This window comes from Impatiens glandulifera, chromosome 1, assembly GCF_907164915.1.
Source record: "Impatiens glandulifera chromosome 1, dImpGla2.1, whole genome shotgun sequence".
In the NCBI taxonomy this organism is placed as follows: Eukaryota; Viridiplantae; Streptophyta; class Magnoliopsida; order Ericales; family Balsaminaceae; genus Impatiens; species Impatiens glandulifera.
The window spans coordinates 11,125,642-11,148,177 of record NC_061862.1 but is presented as its reverse complement, the minus strand read 5'-3'; the positions used below and the strand labels follow the sequence as shown (position 1 = coordinate 11,148,177).

At 32.4% G+C, this 22,536-nt stretch overlaps 6 protein-coding genes across 6 annotated transcripts; all 6 read left to right on the top strand.

The window, feature by feature from the left end:
• The first annotated feature begins 268 nt into the window (after nucleotides 1-268).
• Nucleotides 269-2,361, top strand: LOC124921770. Its single transcript, XM_047462472.1, has 2 exons — nucleotides 269-619; nucleotides 1,522-2,361. The coding sequence occupies exons 1-2, from the start codon at nucleotides 588-590 to the stop codon at nucleotides 2,204-2,206; spliced, it is 717 nt and encodes a 238-aa protein (XP_047318428.1). The 5' UTR covers nucleotides 269-587; the 3' UTR covers nucleotides 2,207-2,361.
• Nucleotides 2,362-4,486: 2,125 nt separating this feature from the next.
• LOC124922602 (protein IQ-DOMAIN 14-like) lies at nucleotides 4,487-5,837 on the top strand. The gene is made up of 3 exons (XM_047463322.1): nucleotides 4,487-4,642; nucleotides 4,712-4,984; nucleotides 5,051-5,837. The coding sequence occupies exons 1-3, from the start codon at nucleotides 4,589-4,591 to the stop codon at nucleotides 5,783-5,785; spliced, it is 1,062 nt and encodes a 353-aa protein (XP_047319278.1). The 5' UTR covers nucleotides 4,487-4,588; the 3' UTR covers nucleotides 5,786-5,837.
• Nucleotides 5,838-6,688: 851 nt separating this feature from the next.
• On the top strand, nucleotides 6,689-7,693 carry LOC124921773 (protein FAM136A-like). The gene is made up of 4 exons (XM_047462476.1): nucleotides 6,689-6,892; nucleotides 6,965-7,102; nucleotides 7,198-7,392; nucleotides 7,480-7,693. The coding sequence occupies exons 1-4, from the start codon at nucleotides 6,764-6,766 to the stop codon at nucleotides 7,480-7,482; spliced, it is 465 nt and encodes a 154-aa protein (XP_047318432.1). The 5' UTR covers nucleotides 6,689-6,763; the 3' UTR covers nucleotides 7,483-7,693.
• Nucleotides 7,694-11,298: 3,605 nt separating this feature from the next.
• LOC124920914 (probable phosphoinositide phosphatase SAC9) lies at nucleotides 11,299-19,457 on the top strand. The gene is made up of 11 exons (XM_047461503.1): nucleotides 11,299-11,567; nucleotides 12,543-12,608; nucleotides 12,754-13,349; nucleotides 13,825-13,957; nucleotides 14,269-15,488; nucleotides 16,248-16,355; nucleotides 16,504-16,674; nucleotides 16,796-17,038; nucleotides 17,296-17,706; nucleotides 18,403-19,173; nucleotides 19,248-19,457. The coding sequence occupies exons 2-11, from the start codon at nucleotides 12,596-12,598 to the stop codon at nucleotides 19,455-19,457; spliced, it is 3,876 nt and encodes a 1,291-aa protein (XP_047317459.1). The 5' UTR covers nucleotides 11,299-11,567; nucleotides 12,543-12,595.
• A 730-nt stretch (nucleotides 19,458-20,187) lies between these two features.
• On the top strand, nucleotides 20,188-20,610 carry LOC124910383 (probable phosphoinositide phosphatase SAC9). Its single transcript, XM_047451052.1, has one exon. The coding sequence runs from the start codon at nucleotides 20,188-20,190 to the stop codon at nucleotides 20,608-20,610; it is 423 nt and encodes a 140-aa protein (XP_047307008.1).
• Nucleotides 20,611-20,623: 13 nt separating this feature from the next.
• Nucleotides 20,624-21,379, top strand: LOC124920923 (probable phosphoinositide phosphatase SAC9). The gene is made up of 2 exons (XM_047461515.1): nucleotides 20,624-20,874; nucleotides 20,966-21,379. Exons 1-2 carry the CDS (start codon nucleotides 20,674-20,676, stop codon nucleotides 21,254-21,256), a joined length of 492 nt encoding a protein of 163 aa, XP_047317471.1. The 5' UTR covers nucleotides 20,624-20,673; the 3' UTR covers nucleotides 21,257-21,379.
• Nucleotides 21,380-22,536: the final 1,157 nt, after the last annotated feature.

Genomic DNA, 22,536 nt, shown 5'->3' with positions numbered 1-22,536 from the left:
AAAGTTTTGATTTAATTTTATGGAAGACCACTAAAAAAAATCATGGGTTTTTGTCTTACAAAAATAGAAAGATAATGTCAAAATAATATCATATTATTAGACACTTCAACTTAAAGACGTTTTTAGTCGAAATCTTTATGTCAAAATCAAACATAAATTCTTTAGACTTAGAGATGTGTACCCACATTGAAGAATAATAATAAGAATATGGAAGACAATTTGTTTAAAGAAAAGTAGGAAAATGGAGAATTCACTTTCCTTTTTGTTTTTGAAATTTGAAAATGACAATCTCTCTTTACTTTGATTTTTATGTGGAGTGTATGAGATGATCAGATGGAATCATGGCCCTCCCCCCTGGCCTTGTTGCAGAAAGCAAAAGGAGGTGAGTAGAATAAGGAAAAGAAAGGAAAAAGAGGCAATTGCCAGCCCTATCCCATCTCACTCTCACATCTTCTAATTCCTTTCATTGACAAATTAACCAGAGAATTCAAGATCATCATTCTCATCTCATCTTCTCCCAAGTATTATACCCAGATGAACCTTCTTTCTCTCCTCCTCCTATTCTGCTCCCCCCTCTTCCTTTGTTCATGCAAGATCCCAAGCATAATTCTCACTCAAGGTATTCTTCTTTCTTCTTCTCTCTTAATCACACTTTTGTAAATGGTTTGAATGTGAATACTCGAACCAAAGTTCTTAGGAACTTGAGTTTTGTGTTGATCTCCGAGCACAACTTCATGCACACCCTTATGCGAGAGAGAAGGGACATTGTTTAGAGCACATGTTAGCCTCCCAATCTTGGGCTCGAATTATGCAACAAAGTTTTGTGTTTTACTACTCAGTTATGAGTCTCCACCATCAATTAACTACTATTACTATCGTTTTTAGATGTTTTTTTAAAAATAATTAAGTAACTTTCATTTTAGGGTTAATATATAATTAAGAGAGAAGAAAAAAAGTTAAATCTTTTTAATCTTTTTTGGAGTGCAAATTAATACTTACAATCTTAACTTCTTCTCTCTTAATCACACTTTTGTTTGTTAATGGTTTGACTGCGAATGCTCGATTCAAAGATTTGTGAGGACATGAGTTTTGTGTTGATCTCCGAGTACAACTTCTTCATGCACCGCCCTTATGTGAACTTATGCGAGAGAATAGTCATTCTTTAGAGCACATGTATGCCTCCCAATCTCGAGCTCGAAAATATAGTCTTGTGTACTACTGAGTTATAAGTCTCTAAACTATTATTATGACCGGTTCTTAGATGTTTTTTTAGAAATAATTAAGCAACTTTCTTTTTAGGATTAATATATAATTAAGAGAGAAGAAAAAAACTTCAAATCCTTTTTAAGCATTTTTGGAGTTCAAATTAATCTTATAAGTATTGCTTACTTGCAATCATAAGTTCTTAATTAATCCCACTATTTTCTTCATCGATGTTTTGAAATTAACTTCAATTATCCATTTAATACTAAATTATTTACTTCACTTATTTATATGTGATTGGATTGATTACACTGATAGAAAGCGTTGGTACCAAAGAGCAATGGATGTGGCAACGCGATGGAAAACAATTAATCCAAAACCAACGGAAATTCCACGAGCTGCTACAAATATCACAATGTGGAAATCGTCGACAATTTCTCGATCATCGTCATCATCATCTAGCGACCTAACTAATGCAACCGTCAACAACAACAACAATGTTAATAGTCGACAAAAAATGAGGAGGTGCACATCCTTAAAACTCGCAAGTTCTTTCACGCGTGTATGTTTGTGTGCCCCCATTGCTTCCTCTTACACCGACGTGTTCCAAATGGAATATGTTCCTCCAAGGAGGAGTTATAGCTATCCCCGATCAAAGCCACCAAATTATAATAATCATAATAATAACAATATTCCAATAGCACAACAACAACAACTACGGGGCGAGAGGAGGACAACGACGATGATGATAAGTAGTGCGAGGATGAGCACTAGTGGTTCCGAAGGAAGGAGGATTTTTCGAGGGAAGTCATTGACAGATGATGTCCTCATGAGGAGGTTTGTTGTCGAAGAGGAGGCGGCTATGATGCAAGTTAGGAGGAGGAACGAAATGGATATCATTAGGAGAAGAGCTTCCTTAATTAAGAGGAAGAGACTTGGACCTAGTCCTCTAAGTAGAATGGTTTTGGCCGAGGAATTAGACGAAGATGTTCATGAATATTAATGTTAACGATAGTCCCATATCAATCCATGTAGAACCGCGATGTGTTTTTATCGAGTTGATCTTCATCGTCACGTGCATGTCAATTTATTCCCATTTGATTATTGTTCAATTAATTGTGTGGTTTTACTCATGCATTTCCAATTTTCAATATCCAACTAATTGAAGGATTACCCATTTCAAATTTTCTAAATATTAATTAATATATATCTTTTAATTTAAGAAGCTAGTCATGCCCTAATTTACCTTAAAGTATTTTTTAGTGAAACTTTTTATTTTGGGTTATGATCATCTAATTAATTAATCTTGATTTTAAATTTCTTAACTCTAATGTAAGTAAAAAAAAACATTCCATTTGTTTGCTTCAATGTCACACATCAAATTAACTTTACTTTTAACTGTTAAGGAAACCCATCTTTGCCTCCACTCCACTTCAAAAGGACATTTATTGCTTTTTTTTACTGTAATTAATATTATGAAAAAAAGGGTTATATTTTATTTTTTTACTGCTAGCTGGTGGTGAAAATTTTAGAAACAATAAGATATATTAACAAGAACTTGATAATTTGCTATTAATTAAGGACTTCAAATAACTTCTTTGATTTATTCCATCTCCAATGGTATTTAAATTAATTTTCTTATACCTATATTAAAATTTAATCAGGGTGAAATGTTATTTTTTTATATATAAAGCACATGAGACATCGAATAAATCTTTAGTCTGAAAAGAAAAATAAAGCAAAAAGGAGAGAGTGACAGGGAACCCATTATCCATCCAATTTGCTCATTTTATTTATTTATTTTTACATAAATAAATAATTGTTTGAGATTCAAAGGAAAAAGTAAAAAGTAAAAACAGTAAAATCACTGTAAATATAAGATATAGAGTGGTTGGTAACTAGGGACCAGTAGAAATGAAGTTAAAAGCAATGTGCATGGTTAATAAGGTGAGTGAGTACAATTAACATCAATATTGGTAATTATTATGACAATTTAAACAGCCTAACCCAACTTAAACCATTTCAAAAGTAAAATTTTAAAATCTGTCCTTTTTCAAACTTAATTAGTAAGAATGATATACTATAATCATTTCAAACTAAAAAATGAATATAAATAACTAATTTATAAATAACATAGAATAATATCTATAAAATCAAAATAATCAAATGATAATTTATATGTTAAATTATACTATTAACCATTTTTTTAAGATGATTAATTTTAAAGATTAATTTATTGAGTATAATTACACTAAGTCGTTAATATATATTTGAATTACCATCTTAATTGTATTTTAAGTGAAGTTTTAAAAAAATCGTTAAAACTTCAATGATTATAGTCGTCCAATACGTATCATTTATAATGTTATTATTATAATGTTTCTAGCTATTGGTTTTGAAAAATCAATGGTGAAATTAATGTTCATCTATGTCACTACTGGACAAAAACATCCAAACTCGTTAAGTTTTCCGTTAAATGATAACACTTGTGATTGACATGTTATTTTAAAAAAATTAATATATATTATATATTTATTTTTATTCACTATTTCTAAATAATAAACTTAATTTACATTTTCAATGGCACTAATCAAACAAATTATACATTTTGAGAAACATTAACAATAATTTATTTTTTTTAATTAATATATTTTCAACATTAATTTTATTAACATTTTTAAATAATAAAATCCATTAATAAAATTAAATATTAAAAATATATTAATTAAAAAAATGAATTATTATTAATTTCTCTCAAAAATATTTAAATTATTTGGTTAATGTATCTGAAAATATAAAAATGTTATTATTTAAAAATTATGAATAAAAATAAAAATATATATATTAATAAAAAAAATGAAATTTCAATCACATGTTACATCATTTAACGAAAAACTTAACGGAGTTGATGTTTTTGGTAACTAATGATATAAATGAACATTAAGTTCAACTACGGTGATATGAACGAACAAAAATTAGTTTAGTAATATACGTGAACATTCAGTTATAGTTGAATGATAAAATTGACATTATTCCAATTTTTTTTATGTCCTATTTTGTTGTTTATTTTTAAAAATCTAAGCAGCTCTAGAATGGTTTCTTCTTCTCATTCAAGTGAAGTTAGTTGATGTTGGCCATATGCCTTGATTCAGCTAACCCTCTCTCACACTCATACAGTAATACTGTCAAAGATCATATATATATATATATAAGTAAAACCCAAAAGATTAAAAAATAAGAAAAAAGGTAGGGAACCGCCGACACTAAAAGCAACCCTCGAACTAAAAACCCATAAAGATTCCAACTTTCGTGAAGAAGAAACATTTACGAAAGACTGATTGATCTTCCAAGTAGGATTAACAGTTATCCTAGAAGAAGCAACATCATGGTAAAAAAAGGAAGTTGGTTTTCTGCAATAAAGAGAGTTTTCACATCAAATGTAAGTTTTTTTTTAAGAAAAGGGAAATTATGTGAATGGTGTAAACAACCTTTGTGTTTACTTTTGCAGGAAACAGAGAAGAAAGGGTCCAAAGAGATCAAGAATGATAGGTCATGGAAATTGAAACATGGAGAGAACAAATCATTCATTCCCCATTTCTTCTTCTTCTTCTCCAGAGAGCCAACCAGCATAGAAAGAATCTTGGAAGAAGCAGATGAGGAAGAGAAGAAGAAACTGTTTGTACAACAACCTCATCCTCCTCCAAGGATTGTTTCTTTTAGACTGCAATATCAACACCACCAATCAGCTACTAAGATTCAATCAGCCTATAGGGCTTATATGGTTTGTTTCTGTTTATCAAATAAATTATCTGTTTTTGTTTTCTGACATAGTAATATATTGAAACAGGCAAGGAGGAGTTTCAAGGCATTAAGGGGACTAATGAGACTTCAAAGAATGGTGAAAGGGCAAAATGTAGAGAAACAAACAATTAACACCATGAAGATGATGCAACTTCTTGTAAGAGTCCAAACACAGATACAATCATTAAGGATGGTACCTAAGGAAGAAGGAAAATCAAGGTTGCAGAAGAAAGTAGATAGGGCAATGGACAAATATCCTTGGTGGTGGAACTGTCTAGAACTCGGGCGAAAACTACCAGGTCCACAACCACCACCTGATCATGGGTCTTCCATGAAGAACAACATTGGAATTGGATTCGACAATCTCTTTTTATTAACTCTTACACCACCAAGTTGTTCCATAAACTCGGGTTTCACAATGAAGAGGAGAAGCATTAAGCCAAGAGGAGGCAATGAAGCAGATGATTATGCATTTGATCTGCATCTTCTTAAGGATGACAATTACAGTCTGAGTAGTTGCCCCAGGCCATACTCTGTACCAAATTACATGACATCTACCATCTCTGCCAAGGCTAAGTTAAGGAACAGCAAACTGATCAGAGATTCATTTCTATCTCCAGGGATGACTACAATTAATAATCATTCAAAGAAGTGCTCTTCCATGAAGGTTCTAGATCAACATCTTCTTCATGCTATGGGAAATACAAGTATTGACTCAACTATTTCCATGCCTGCAGTACTATTTGCAGGAAGGAGGAAACCGTTTAATAGATTTGTGTGATCCATTGTTTGCTTGTTTGCATTCTTTCTCTTTATACATACTACTTACTATATGGTGATTGCAGAAGGTTTTTATTGTATAATCAATAAAGAAAACTGTATACATGTTATATCAATTTCTGGGTTTTGATCATTTGTTGTATAAACGGATTAGTTGGCTAGATGATTTGATAGTTTAGTGTGATTATGATTAATTAAATGATATAATTACAAAAATTATTAATCTAACAATTGTTTCTCTAGCAATTGTTTCTCTTACAAAAAAAAGTTAGTTCAAATTAAATATAATGAAAGACAAATATGAGAAAAGATTGAATGATCACACCATTTACTAATGTTATTCAAATCCTTTTCATAAACTATTAGGGTTGAAGTCAAGAATTAGTGAAATGGAAATGTACCAAATATCTTGAGTAACAAATAAATTATCTTTAGGCGGTGGTGGATAATTAAGACACGTTCGAAAAATGTCATATTAAATGATAATTAACCATTACTCATTACTTATACGATAAAAAAAAAATATGAGAAACACGAAAAGTTATTAGTAAAATGGTTACTATAAAATTAATTTCATTCACTATTTAAAATAAAATAATTATAACTCTTAGATCTGATAATTACATTTTATTTGTAGTTAAGAAAGGGAAATACATACATACATTTGAGAAATGATTACAACACAATCAAAAAGTAAAATAATAAATAACCCATTAAAAATTAAAAATATTATTTTATCTATAAAAATTCGAGACTAAAAATTCAATCGAAATTAAAAGAATGTTGAACCCCAAAAAAAAAAAATAATGATAATAAAATATAACTCAAATCTAATTGACAGATTTATTTTTATTTGTAATAGAAAAAAAGATAAAATTTATGTCATTTCGGTAGCAAAAGCCCTAAGTTTACCCTTTGCAATTGCTGAAGTCTGCCCTAATTAAGAAGAGTTCGTGAGAGAGAGAGAGAGAGAGATACAATGGATGATATAGCAGCAGCTGAAGAACGAATTGTGACGGAAAGATTGAGGCAGAAGCTAAACGAAGTGAACACGACCGCCCAAACCCAGCTTTCAGTCGTTCAAGATCATGTTAAATTCACTCTTCAGGTGCCTCTTCTTCTTCTTCTTCTGCATTTCGCTTCTCGTGCTATAATACATTATTGATGTATTTAAACGCAGCAAGCCTATTTCAAGTGTGCATACGAATGCTTCGACAGGAGGAAGAACACCGATGAGATTAACAACTGCGTAGACTATTGTAGTGCTCCTGTTCTCACAGCCCAGAATCAGATTGAGGATGAAACGGCTAAGTTTCAGGTAATAGTTATTAAGGGATCGATTCAAGAAATTGGGTTTCTTTCTTCTTCTTCTTCTGCAATTTGTAATTCAATTGAATCATTCGTTTTGTTTAGGAAAGGTTAAATAGGTCTCTGATGGTGTGTCAAGATAGATATGAAGCAGATAAGGTACAAAACAAAGTAGGTGCTATAAACGTGCTGGAGTCATGCGTTGATCAATCTGTGCAAGACAGCATCAAGACATTGCCCCATATTGTTGGACAGCTCAAGGCTTCTCTTTCGATCATTGAACCACCGGCCAACAATATTGTATGTTGCTGCTAATAATACCCTTTTCGTTTTTGTTCAATATTATGATGTTTGACTACTTCATTCATTCATACATACATACTGCAGTGAGTGAGCTCCTCCCCTCCCAGGTTGGTTGGTTGGTTGGTTTGAAGGTGCAAAAATTCAACATTCATTACTAGAGGATTAGGAAATATAAGTGAAGAACAAAGAGAAGAGACAATGATTCTTGCTTGTGATTGAACTGATTTATATTCAAAAGGATGCATATCCAAAATGAGAAATGATAAAACAAGGAATAGTGAATTTGGAAGAGGAAATAGCGTTGGAATTGAAATTCAAAGTTTTGGTTTTTTTTTTTTTTAAATGAAAGACCAAGAATTTATTTGAACCTTTACTTTTGAATATTTTATTTTATATTTTTATCTTTAAATAATAATTGAGCAATTTTTTTTAAAAAAAAAACAACTTAAATTTAAATCTAAATACTCATTTGAGATAATAATAAAATTATTCTTAAATTTATTAGGATGACTCAAAGTCTCAAATGGTAAAAAATTGTATTTAAGGATGAGCTGTGTTAATTTTTAAATTAAAAAAAAAAGTAAAAAAACATTATTTGTTTTTGTATTCAAATGTTAATGAAATGATAACTTTTTTCAAAAGGATGGTTACATTAAGGCATTCAAAATATTCATAGATGGATTTTAAAATCTCCCATATTAAGGATAGATATGTATTAACCCAAATATTACTTTCAATTTTTAACTATAAAAAAATTGAATATAAGTTTATTTATTTATTATTATTCTTTTATATAAATTAGTATCAATTTTTTTACTCAATGTAAAATTTTTTAATGGGAAACAAATTCAAAAGTTTTGATTTTTTTAAAGGTACATTTATATTAAAAAAATTGTTTGAGAAAAATGATAAAGTATGACAATAAAATAAAAAAAACAAACGGTAATCAATAAATTATCAAACTCGTAAATTTTCGAGAAGAATAATTAATCGCACGACACACTCTACTAGTTTTCATAAACGAATCTTAGAAAACGTCATAATAATAGTATTTTAAATGATATAATCGGACGATTACGATCCTCGAAAGTTTGACGATTTTCTTCAACCAGATAGTCCACCAAAAAGTAATTGGGATGGTAACTCAAATATATAAGTCTGAACATCAATCCAAACATTTCAGCAACTACCCAAAAACTCGAACATCACCCAATAAATCCCAATAATACTCCATAAAAGGATCTAAATACTAGTCACGCATCAATAATGCAAAAGTAAGTGAGTTGTCGATTCAACCTCTGTGTAACATATACGACTAACCATAATATAATATTTTTTTCATGCACATATGATCTGTTAGAATTTCATCAATCTTCTATAAGAGACCAAAATTTATTTTCTACATCATTAATAGTTTTTTCTCTGACAACAAATCTGAAATAAGTTAAGGAGTTGATGAACTCACCTCTTGATATACCATCACTTGTCTATTCTTCATTTTTTTGACATTTGTGGAATCATCGCAATCCGAGATGTGTGAAGACGGATGCTCCATCTCATCCTCACAAGAAACTATTGAATCATTTAATATATCCTTGTCCTACTCAATCCTCTTAGTCATATCAAATCTCTCTGAATTTGTTATTTCAACAACTAGTCTTTCAATCAGCTAGGTTAGCCATACAGATCCGATCGACGTAAAATGGTGTAATAATTGAATATCTCGTTAGTCCAAGCGAAATTGATGCATTTGACATAGACGAATTTAACGATGAAGAGGATCCCGGACTCCTAGTGAAGGAGACACACCAATAGGACGTCCAAACCACACCATCACGTTACATATATGCAGTGGCGAACCCAGAAATATTTTCTCGGGGGGCCAAATACATAGTAACGTAGCATTTTTTTGGCTATCAAATAAATGCATTTTTTAATTAAAATTCTACTCGATAATTACATAAAAATACTAACAAGCACAATTACTAAATTATTCTTGTCCATGAGTCGGTACAAAAGAAGACAAAATATCTTCATTACGTTGACTATACCAATCAATCAATTCAAGAAAATTAACTTTATTTGATGAACTACTTGACTCATATGTCCTCGAAAAGGTAATTCTTGCCTCAATAGAAAACGTGTTACATCAAACATTGTCGTTAAACGAGTGCGATAATTTATTTCTATATCACGACCATATGTACGTAAAACGTTTCTCACGTTATGTCTTTGATCTTAAAATGATTCAAATTGAACTCTAGCTTCATTATGACAACTATTTGAAGTTCTCATATGACGATTGAATCTTTCTAATGCCCTTTTCCAATTTTTGTACCCATCTCCTATAAATGTATTATCTATGTTTTCTCTATTTAAAGACTTGAAAAGATAACACCAAAAACAAAATGATGCATCTTTTGATATGGTATATTCTAACCATGTATATTTGATCAGTAACATTAGATTCGTTAGTGGCTCATTAATTGATTGAGAAGACTCATGTTGGTCATGTGATGTAGAAGTACAAATTCGTTTATAGAACATCTCCATTATTCTATATCCTACATAAAACAAATAATTAAAAATAAATATGTGTCACAACCTTAACCTTAGGCCCCTAAATAAAATCTAACAAATATATTTATTTGTTGAAATAATTTAAAACTAATTTAAAATTAAGAAATATAAAATAATATTTTACCCTTATATTTATATAAATTGTTATTTTACCCTTATATTTATAAATAATTTGTATTATTAATTATATTAAAATTAATAATATATATAAATAAATTATAATATAAATGTAGTTTTAAAATAAATAATAATATTATATGATTTTCATTATTTTATATATAATTCTTTATATTTTAACTTATATAAATAAATTTTATTTATATATTAACTAAAATTTATGTATTATTATAAGTATTGTTTCTTTGAAAATATTTTTTTTTTTATTTTTTATAAAAGAAAGTGTTAATTTATTATAAATATTAGAAAATAGTGTTGGTATAAAATAAAAATTTTATAAAAAGAAGTGTGAGAGGCAGGGTTTGATTACCTGACCTCTATTATATATTTCAGCTCCAAAACCAGCAGGAGAAAGCCTAATTTGATAAACATATATATAAAATATCTTAAAAGTTTTATCCTGGTTAGGGGAGGCCCGGACCCAAGGACCCTTGTAGGTCCGCCACTGCATATATGTGTCTCGTTATCAGCTCAAATAAATTGAGAGTAACGACTATGTGGATCAGAATGATACATTTTAATTCTAACACAATCGTTCTCCTATATTAATTGAGTTTCCTCATTAAGTTCAATAAATCCTCAAGATCACTACAGCCCGACTAAGAAGATCATAATTCCATATATTTGTTTTGTTGTAATTCCAAACAATAGAATCAATGTACCTGTTTCAATTATTAACTGATATTATTTATAGTTATATTTGTTTTCAATATTAATAATTCAATTGAACATTTATTTATATTTATTTTTAGATTTAAAATATTTTTAATTGATCAAATAATAATTGAGTCAATTTTTATTTAAAAAATATATATAATTGAAAACTAAGTACTCATTTGAGATAAAAAAAAAATTATCTTTAAATTCGTTAAGAGTAATCTAAATATAAAAATCTTATCTAATAAAAGTGTGTTAAAACTTTATTACTTCTAAACTAAGATGTTATCTTCCAAAATAAAATAAAAAAATCCCTTGCTGTATTAAATATTGAGGATAAGAAATGTAATGAATATATTATTATTATTATTATTATGAATAGGTTGTTAAATTATATAAAAGTTGATTTAAATTGAACCGCTGCTGAGCGAGCGTATAGAACGCATAGTTGTCTAACTAAGAAGGGATATAATAATTTCTGTTATTTTTCCTTCCTCTTCCCTCTTCCATCTTGCTGCTGGGTTGGGTCTCAAATATATAACTTTGCCAGATAAGAAGAAAATATATCAATCTGATCTCTTTGTTTTGACTTTTGTTTAAGATTTCCACACAATTTCTACATATTTGGATCTTTGAGCTTACGAATTATTCGGATCTCCCTCCCCAATTCAAGAAATTCCACCGTATTCGAGCTTGATCCTCCACCTTCCTATGCTCCCTGCTCCTCCTCATCAACCTCACCATGATTAATCATTCCAGTAAGTTCCCACTTTTACAACTGCCCTTTCTCACTCTCTACACAGGTTGCAATATGTTGGTTTTTATGCATATGCGTGTTATTATTTGATTTGATTTGATTCGATTTGATTTCACAGTTTATTGGGAACTGGGTGCTTAAAAGTTCGTTCTTTGATTAAGCAAAACCTGGGTTTTGTCTGCAATACTAGTACCATCTAACCTGGTAATGCATCCCCAATAATTAACCAAACCAAATTGGGAAATGTCACCCTTAATTTAAAAAGGAATTCCTTTTTTCAACCACTTTACTTAATTGTCATATTTCAACCCTCAGTTAAGCTTCGGAAGGATGAGGAAATTGTCCCCAAGTGAAAGTTTTAGAATGAAGTCTTTGATCAAGGATCTTACTTTTCTTTTAAAATTCTTCAGGCTTTTTTTAGAATGATAATGAGAAGCTTAGTGAACCATTGATGGTGATTCCATTTCAAGTAGTCTATATCATTAAGAAATACCAAATTAATTTAACAATAGTTATAGAGACTGTTTTCCATGAAGAGAATGATGAGACAAATGAGGAAGAAGTGACGATAGAGGAAAGTACTAGACGAACTTGACACAATCAATGCGGGAGTTGCATTGAATGGTGATAGGGATTTCGGTTTAAAGAAAGTGTGCGAGTCCTTTGAGAAGTGTCTAATTAGGAATTAAGAAACACTAGAGAAGAAGACCAAGAATTCACAATGTAAATATAATTATTCCCCTTTCTGGTTAGATGCTCTTAGTAATACTTCACTGTTGACAAATTTTCTTGTTGAAATTATTGTTTGGATTAAAAGAAGATATATTATTGAATCAAATAATTTCATTGAGTTTTGAGGTTATGTCAATCATCTAGTCAACACTGATAAAAAAAAATCCATTTGTTCCATAATTTCATCCCTGAAGTGGCGTTGGCTTTCTACAAGCGTAACTAGATCCATGTTTCCATTAATCAGGACTTGGTGGACTCAGAATTTCTTCAATTAGTGAGCTGGATTATTGACATAGTATGGAGTCACCTGGTGAGATTTTATATCCTCTTATTACCATCCATTCTCTCAGCTTCACCATCTCCAATGATGTAAAATACGATTATCAAATTGAAAATTGGAGTTTATTCTGGCGCTCTTTTTGTTTTTCATTTCCATTATATACTTGTTATTGCAGCTAGAAGACGGGAGACAGCGGTTGTGGTGGTTACACTTGATTCTGATGAAGTGTATATTGTTGTGAGTCTGTCTACTTTGACTGACACACAAATAATATATGTTGATCCAACAACTGGAGCACTTCACCATAATGGGATTCTTGGTCATGATGTTTTTAGCTCCCAGATTGAAGCCTTAGAATTTGTTACAAATGGATTTAAATGGGTATGCAAGAGCACAGTATATGCCGGTGCAATATTGGGCTATGCCGCTTTGGGGAGCATAGGCCTACTGCTTGTTGCAACTAAATTAAATGCCAGCATTCCAGATTTACCTGGTGGAGGCTCTGTATATACAGTGATAGAGAGCCAATGGATCAAAGTTCAACTTCAAAACCCTCAAAACCAGGGAAAAGGAGAAGTAAAGAATGTTCAGGAGTTGACTGAGCTTGATATCGATGGTAAGCACTACTTTTGTGAAACCAGGGACATCACCAGGCCATTTCCAAGCCGGATGCCTTTGGAACAACCAGATGATGAATTTGTTTGGAATGGTTGGTTTTCGGCGCCATTCAAGAAAATAGGGATTCCACAGCATTGCGTCATTCTTCTGCAGGTTTTAACTTTTACTAGCGTGCTCTTGCACGGACTTTTAATGATCATGGAAAAATCTACTTTAATAAAATAAATTCCTTCAGTTATTGGTTTCTTGATATATGATATGGTATGAATAATATAAAGCTGAATTGAACCACCATGCATTTTGTAATTACCAAGAAGTTATGCAAAAACATGTCTATTTATGTGTGAGATTAGTGCAAGATGTTTAGATTAATCTCATCAAAACCAAGTTGCTTACTGGTCTGGCTAAAATCATAAAAATAAGTTTGGCTTTGCGAAAATCTTCTATTTTTTTCTCTATTATTTTCCTTTTCCTCTGGGGGCTGGGGGATTCGTCATGGAGTTGCAGGATTTAACTAAATGAGCAAGTCGCAATTGGTGACTGTTGTCTTTTGTTTTTGGCTTTTGCTTCACATATTTTATTGTACTAGTATGAATAACTAATATATTGTAATCTGCACATTTTATAGGGCTTTGCAGAGTATCGAAACTTTGGAAGTTCAGGTCAGCAAGAAGGAATACTTGCTCTCACCGCGCGTAGAAGCAGGCTGCATCCTGGCACTCGATACTTGGCAAGAGGCTTAAATTCCTGCTATAGCACTGGTAATATTATGCTGTTTTGAAATTAGTTAATACTGGTGCTAGATTGAGTTTGAATTGTTGTTATGGTACCCTACAAAAAAAAGGTTTACAGCATTCATCCTTTTGCCTGTTTGTAAATAACCAAGGGGAGATAAAAGCACTCTTTTTCAACTCATGCATGTCTGATGTAATCCTCACTCTGATCTATGCTTTTCCTGAAAAAAGGGATCTTAAGCACATCTTATTGATGTAATCCTCACGCATTCCTTGCTTCGCGAATCTTGTCTAAAATGTCTAAAGCATATATGTTGACTGAATGTTTCACATAACAGGCAATGAGGTTGAGTGCGAGCAACTAGTATGGATCCCTAAAAAAGAAGGACAAAGCATCCCTTTCAATACATACATTTGGAGACGAGGTACCATTCCTATCTGGTGGGGTGCTGAGCTAAAAATGACTGCAGCAGAAGCAGAAATATATGTTTCCCAACGTGCTCCCTATAAAGGAAGTATTCAATATTATCAGAGGTTAAGTACACGATACGATACAAGAAACCTAGATGTATGTGTTAGTGAGAGTCAGAATAAAAATGCTATGGTTCCTATTGTATGTATTAACTTGCTTAGGAATGGGGTTGGAAAATCAGAGGCCATTCTGGTTCAGCATTTTGAGGAATCAATGAACTATATTCGTTCAACTGGTAAACTTCCATTTACCCGAGTTCAGCTGATAAATTATGATTGGCATGCCAGTACCAAACTAAAAGGTGAGCAGCAGACAATTGAAGGTTTATGGATACTTTTAAAGACACCCACAGTTACTATAGGTATTTCTGAGGGGGACTACTTGCCATCTCTTCAAAGAATTATGGATTGCATGGGTGAAGTCATCATGAATGTTGATGTGGAAGGTGCTTTCTGCTTAAGATCGCATCAGAATGGAGTGATACGCTTCAACTGTGCTGATTCACTGGATAGAACAAATGCCGCTAGTTATTTTGGTTCCCTCCAAGTTCTTATGGAGCAATGCAGACGGTTAGGGATATCACTTGATAGTGATATTTCTTCTGTTTATCCGCCAAACAACAATTCTTCTGGTGGATATATAGCCCCTTTGCCACCAGGCTGGGAGAAACAATATGATACAGTTACAGGGAAAACAATTTATATTGATCACAACACCATGACCACAATCTGGGATCACCCATGTCCAGATAAACCTTGGAAGAGATTTGATATGACATTTGAGGAGTTCAAGAAATCCACAATTCTGTCTCCTGTATCCCAACTAGCTGATATTTTCCTGCTAGCTGGTGATATTCATGCAACATTGTACACTGGTTCCAAAGCCATGCACAGTCAAATTTTAAGCATATTTACTGAGGAAACTGGAACATTTAAACAGTTTTCTGCTGCACAGAATATGAAAATCACACTCCAAAGAAGGTACAAAAATGCCGTTGTAGATAGCTCTCGCCAGAAGCAGATGGAGATGTTCCTTGGATTGAAGCTTTTCAGACATCTTCCGTCACTAGCACTTCAACCTTTGAATGTATGTTATTCAGATTACCTGAGCGGACCTCTCATGCATGTTTGCAAATATTCACATCTCCTATAAATGTGTCATTCTATTCTTTTATGCAATCTTTGGGCGCTCTGCATATGTTATCTTTTCTTAAGCATGTTTTGCTTATTGTCAAATCTAGACAGTGTAGCTCATTCAGAAACTGCTTGTCCCAATAGTTATTGTCTATTGGGATAATTTTCCAGTTAAAAAAGTTTCCCAAATGGTCATCAGCAAGACAGTCACTGCTCTACTAATACTTCATAATTTGATTCCAGAATAGATGTGATCCTTAATTTTCAACTGATCCTATTGTGGCAAATGTCCTCTAATGCTTATGCCAGCATTTGTTACAAAATCTTCACCAAAGATTGAATGAATGCATGAGAATAGTGATGACTTGCAGAAAATAATTCTTTAGCACTTTTACATTTTGTCGTTGTGCTTAAACGACGTCCAATCAACACGTAAGTAAATGGATAATTCTGTCTTTCAAAGAAAAAAAAGGTGATGACTTACAGAACGTGTGGACTGTTTAACTTTTACGCCGACTTTGTGACCATATAGTCATTTTTTATATAGTTTATGGTGGAAGTCCATTAAGTTAGGTTAGGAGAAAAAAAAAGGATCTAGGGTTTCCTTTATTTGAGCTCACATTCATGTTATTGCCTCAAAACTACTGTGTGATGTTTAATTTCGTTATCTTTACCCAATAATGTCGCTCTATTCTTATGTAAATCATGACAGGTTCTGTCCCGACCACCTGCTTGCTTGCTTAAGCCTGTTCCGACCATGTTTCAAATATCTGATGGTGGAGCCAGTCTTCTTAGTTTCAAGAGAAAGGATCTGATCTGGGTATGAGACATTTTTTAAGGCATTAAAATCAACCTCTATTTCTTCAGAATCCCCTTTGTCATTGCTTGGCCTTCAAATGGTGTCAGTCTCTTCATCAATTTTTAAATATGATGGAGATTTTTTAAGTGTGGGATGATTCATTCTGCAGGTGGGTTCTCAGGATGCAGATGTGCTTGAAATGTTTATATATCTTGGGGAGCCTTGCCATGCTTGCCAACTTCTTATAACTGTTTCACATGGTGCAGATGATTCTCGTTTTCCATCATCTGTTGAAGTAAGGACAGGGCGCTATTTGGATGAGCTCAAACTTGTTGCTGAGGTGAGTCAAGTCCAAATTCTATCTAAATGTATAGATTTGCGAGTGATGTGACATTTTAAGATGGAGAATTTAGGTTATACAATATTGAACTTTTTCTAACTGCATTTGATTTTGTATATAGGGTGTCTTCATTCCTCAATGTGCTCATGGGACAAATATATTGATACCTTTACCGGGGCCTATTAGTCCAGAGGACATGGCTGTCACTGGAGGAGGTGCACGTCTTCATGCCCAAGATACAGCTGCCATTTCATTATTATATGAGTACGAAGAATTGGAGGGAGAATTGGATTTTCTTACTAGAGTGGTTGCACTTACCTTCTATTCTGCTGTATCTGGAAAAAGCCCTTTGACACTTGGTGAGGTACAAACGAAATTTATGTATTGATTTATTCTTCTTATGTTTGTTGAGGCCAATAGTTAGAGCTATATTGCACCTAAGAGACCAAGTCTCAGGTTTAATTACCTCCAAGAACGCTCTAAGATAAGTGAGGGTCGTTTTAGTCTCCTGGGGAATAATCCCCGGTCACACACACACACAAAGTTAAAGCTATAGTTCACCGTTGTTATTAGTACAGTCTAACTATATTTTCCTTATCTTAAATGAAAAAAAACTCATAGGTGGAGGTTCTCGGAGTTTCTCTTCCATGGAAAGGCATTTTGAGAAATGATTCAACATTACATGACATTGAAGATGATAGTCAGATGACAGACTCCCCCACTCTGTCCGATTTGGATACAAATCATGGTGCTACCTTAACCAATGAAACTGTGTCTTCACCTGTTCACTCGGATACATCTTCGAGCCAACGGTTGGATCTTGTATCAGGAGACAACCGGATTTCAGAATCCATTTCCGAGCCAGTGATTACAAGAAATGTTCATGGAGATGATAGTGATATACACAACTCCCTTGGCCAAGTTAGAACTAACGTAAATGGTAGAAGGACTTTGGCACAGATTGAGAGGCCTTCGGAACATGCTGCTCAAGAATATATCAATTGTTTTAAGCAGCTTGCTGGTCCAAATATGGTATGTGTATTTTGTATCTGGCTATCACTTATTAGGAAGCTATTGGCTCTTAGTTAAGAGGTTCTCCAGTATGGCACAGAACGTTTCATTTTTTTAAATCTGATCTTCATTGTCAAATCTAAATTCCATATAACAAGGATAAAAACCTAATACATAGTCTCTGTGGAAAATATTTTTAATGTAGTTTTCTTCCCTAAGAAGTATCTGGACTTAGGAAAATTTATCTCTAAGTGAAGTCCTGTGAAATAGTGATAATGTGTATATGTGAGATGGGCTCGTAAAATATCATTAATGTTATTGTGTAGGTAATTATAGGTAGTTATTAATTATTAGCGGTAATTTGTGTCTTATATTTTTTGGTAAATTGAATTGTGTCTTATATGAAACATTAAAATATAAGTTTCAGATATGTTAAATGTTAATTATGGATTGAACTTCTTTACTTCTCTAACCAATTTGATTTTCCCCCATTTGGAAACACATGGATTCAAAAGTGTATCTGGATGAGATTATGTTTGTAAACTAAACTTGGTCATAAATTTATTGGTTGGTTCTCGTTCGGATCTGTATACAAAAACAGATTTTATGTGTTTCGAAATTCGTAATCATATTTCTCATAATTAATTAATATTGTTGCTACTCATACATAGAAAGGATATGGATCAACTTGTTTGTATTTATTTATTAACATGGCAGGAAGGAAAATTTGGTTTTGCTGAAACCATGAAACTGGAAATTAAAAGACTACATCTTTATCTTTCTGCTGCTGAGAGAAACAGAGCATTACTCTCTACAGGCATTGATCCTGCCACCTTAAACCCAAATTTTATGCTGGATGAATTATATATGCGAAGATTATGCAAGATTTCAGACCAACTTGCTTTACTAGAGCACACGTCAGCTGAAGACAAGGTTATTTCTTCTATTGGTCTGGACACCATAGATGATGATACTGCCATAGATTTCTGGAATATTGCTGGCATAGGTGAGAGTTGTGAAGGTAACATTTGTCAGGTTCGTGCAGAAACTGGTGGTACTCGATTAACATCAAATTCACCATCTTCTCAATCATTTTTTGTGTGTTCTCAATGTGAGAAAAAGGTTTGCAAAGTCTGTTCTGCTGGAAGAGGAGCAGTTTTGCTGGAAAGTTCTAATAATTCAAAGGGTATATCAAGCCAAGGTGATGTACTTACAAATCATTCAGCAGCAGGTCAAGATGATGTCATCTGTAAAAGCTGCTGCAATGACATTGTTCTGGATGCATTGTTGTTGGAGTACGTGAGGGTCTTGATTAGCAAACGTAGAAATGATCTTTCAAATAAGGCTTCTGAGAAGGCTTTGGATCATGTTATAAGATCTACTTTGAGCCCATCTCCTCCTAAACAAAGAAAACAATCATTGAAGCAACTCCTACTTGATGAAGAGTACTCACTTGCTGAATTTCCTTTTGCCAGCTTTTTGTACTCAGTGCGGCTCCTTCATTCTGTTTTCTGAAAACTATTTAATTTTACATGTTGTTAAATTCTCTTTTATGATTGTAGGTGGCAACAGCAACAGGCTCTGCTCCGTGTTTGTCACTGCTTTCACCTTTAGACTCAAGATCGGAGTCTTTGTACTGGAAAGCTCCTCCTTCCGTATCATCTGTTGAATTCGCCATTGTTCTTGGTAATATTTCTGACGTGTCAGGGGTGTTCCTACTTGTGAGTCCTTGTGGCTATTCCATGTCTGATGCTCCAATGGTGCGTATATAAATTCAATTTAATCTCAACAGTACTATTGTTAAATCTCTTGCCTAAACTTTCTTATTGAGTTTAATCCATGTCAAGATTTTGCGTTTGGAATTGATTATATATATTTTTAAATTCAATTTTAACTTTAGGCTTAGACTTGAATATTTCTCAAAAGTCTCTATGCTTGTTTGATGTAGTTTTTTTTTTCTTCTTTTAAATAATCTGATTTGTTGATGGAAAATGGATTGTTTGGGTTAAATGAGTAAAATATTCTATGCTTAGACTTGAATATTCTCAAAAGTCTCTATGCTTGTTTGATGTAGTTTTTTTTTCTTTTAAATAATCTGATTTGTTGATGAAAAGTGGATTGCTTGGGTTAAATGAGTAAAATATTCTATGTATCTAATATTTTAAAATGTTATAAAAAAAGTAATGCAAGAGTAATTTTGTATTTTGGTTGATGATGGGATAACCTTTCATCAAACAAGGTCTTAGTTTTGACAGTCACCCCAGTTATGTGCTTGAGTCTCAAACCTAACTTGAATATTCAATGGTTAAACTTTAAGAAAATTTATCGTGTAATTTTAAATCTCAGGTTTCAGATACATTGCAAAATTTGGCATTTTAGCAATTTTATATATTATGTTTCATGTTTTTGCCTTCCCCATACTAATCCTAGGTACAAATCTGGGCTAGCAATAATATACAAAGAGAGGATAAATCATGCATTGGAAAATGGGATGTTCAGTCAATGATTACATCTTCGACAGAACTTAGCGGGCCAGAAAAAACGAATTCGAGGAACACTGTCCCTAGGCACGTTAAATTAGCCTTCCACAATCCTGTTCGTTGTCGAATCATTTGGTTGACAATGCATCTTCAGAAGGTTGGTTCAAGATCAGTTAATTTCAGAAAAGACTTCAATATGGTTTCTCTAGATGAAAAGGCACAGCTGGCTCGATGTTCATCTTTTGGAGGGGTGACCAAAACTCAACCGTGCCTTCATGCCAAAAGAATTGTAGTTTTTGGAAGACCAGTTAGCAATGATTTGGATCTTCCTCAACCAAATGGATCCAATCAAATAAATATTAAGAGCTGGTTGGATAAACCTCCTCGATTGAATAGATTCAAGGTTCATTCTGACTCCTATAAACGATTTCCTTTCATCCAGTAATGAACTAATTTTGTATTTTTGCTTCTTCATTTTCTTCAGGTTCCTGTGGAGACTGAGAGATTAATGGACAATGATCTTGTACTTGAACAAACTCTGTCCCCTCTTTCAACTTTTCTGCTAGCAGGATTTCGTCTAGATGGTTTCTCCATAATTAAACCGCGAGTAACTCATGCGCCTTCCCCAGATTTAACTTCATTGACGACGTTTCTTGATGACAGATATATCTCTCCAGCTGTATTATACATTCAAGTATCGTCTCTCCAGGTATAATAATAATTCTTCATGGATTTTCGATTATTTCCAAATTGGGAGGCATTTTCTTAAGAAGTAGTCGGTCTTGTATTGTTTTACACAGGGCCAGGAGCCACAAGACATGATGAGTGTGGCTGAGTATCGATTGCCAGAGGTCAAACCGGGGACAGCAATGTACTTTGATTTTCCTAGACCGTTACAAACTCAACGAATCTCATTCAGACTTGTAGGAGATGTAACTGCTTTTGCAGATGATCCTGCAGATCATCAAGAGGATCCTGATTTTAAAGGTTCTCCTTTTGCAGCAGGAGTGTCTTTATCAAATAAAATAAAGTTGTATTATTATGCCGACCCATATGAAGTCGGGAAATGGGCCAGCCTTTCTGCCATTTAATCTTCTTCAGTTCAAGCAATTGATTATATTTATTTTATAGATTTTCCTCCATTCATTGTAATTTTAAAATAAGTGTAGCAGGTATATATTTTGAATGTCATTACATAAATATCTGGATTCTAATTCAATTGTTAAATGTTTCTTGAATTAATTGATTCAACTTGTCATGTTGCATTGAAGCTAGGAGTGTTTACAGATCGGTTCAACTAAATTTAAGGGGTCATTGTTATTTTTTATCCTGAATTTTGACTGGATTATTTAGGGTGTCGGTTTCAACGATACTAACTTGAACATTAACTTGAACATGGTATATAGTAATTCGGGTCAAAATTTAACTTGAACTTATACAAACTCGAATTCAATCATGTGGAATTAATTAAATCTCTATTTTAAATTCAAATGACATCACAAAACTTAACCAAAGAAGTGTTTACTTTGAGTTATTTTAGGTTCGACCCAATTTACATTTTATTAATCAGATATTTAAAGGGTTGAGCAGGTAAAATAAATTAACATTATTTAAATAAATATTGTTTTTAGTCTTTTAATTCATTTTAATATATTTTGATTAATTTTATTTTATTTTAACTATTTTATTTGATATTTTATAAATAATATAAATGTTTTTTTGTTATGTAATAATATTAGAAATTAAAATAATAAATATTTTTAAATTATTTAAAATATAATGGTAAAATAAATATAGGTTGGTTCTCCGTCGAGTAATCTTTTTGTGAACTTAAAAAATCTGCATAAGTTTCTCAAAAGTTGGTCTAGAATCTAGATATTCGAGATTTTATTTTTTTAATAATATTTTTCTATCAAAATGGTGCAGTAGATTTGCAATGGAGCCGGATAGTCTTTGGGCATCGATAATCAGATTTAATTATGGTAATGATTGGTCTAATTGGTTCATTAAAATGTCTAATTATCCAGCGGGGTGTGACATTTGGAGAATAATTATTTTATATAAAAAGTTTCCGTGAGCAGTCTAGATTCATTGTAGGAGATGATTATTCGATTAAATTTTGGGACGACATTTGATGTAGTGTCAAAAATATTGTTACGACGTATCATGAGCTTGCTTCCATTGTTATATGTAAAAATGTCACAGTTAAAGACATATTTGATCATCGGTGTAATGGTTTTGTTAATCGAATTAGATATAAAAAGAGATTAAACATTATGGAGACTTCGTCCCATAATAAAGTTTACTTTTAATAGGACGCAAACAAGTGTTCCCGTCTAAACAAGACGTTACACGTTGACAAAATATGAAT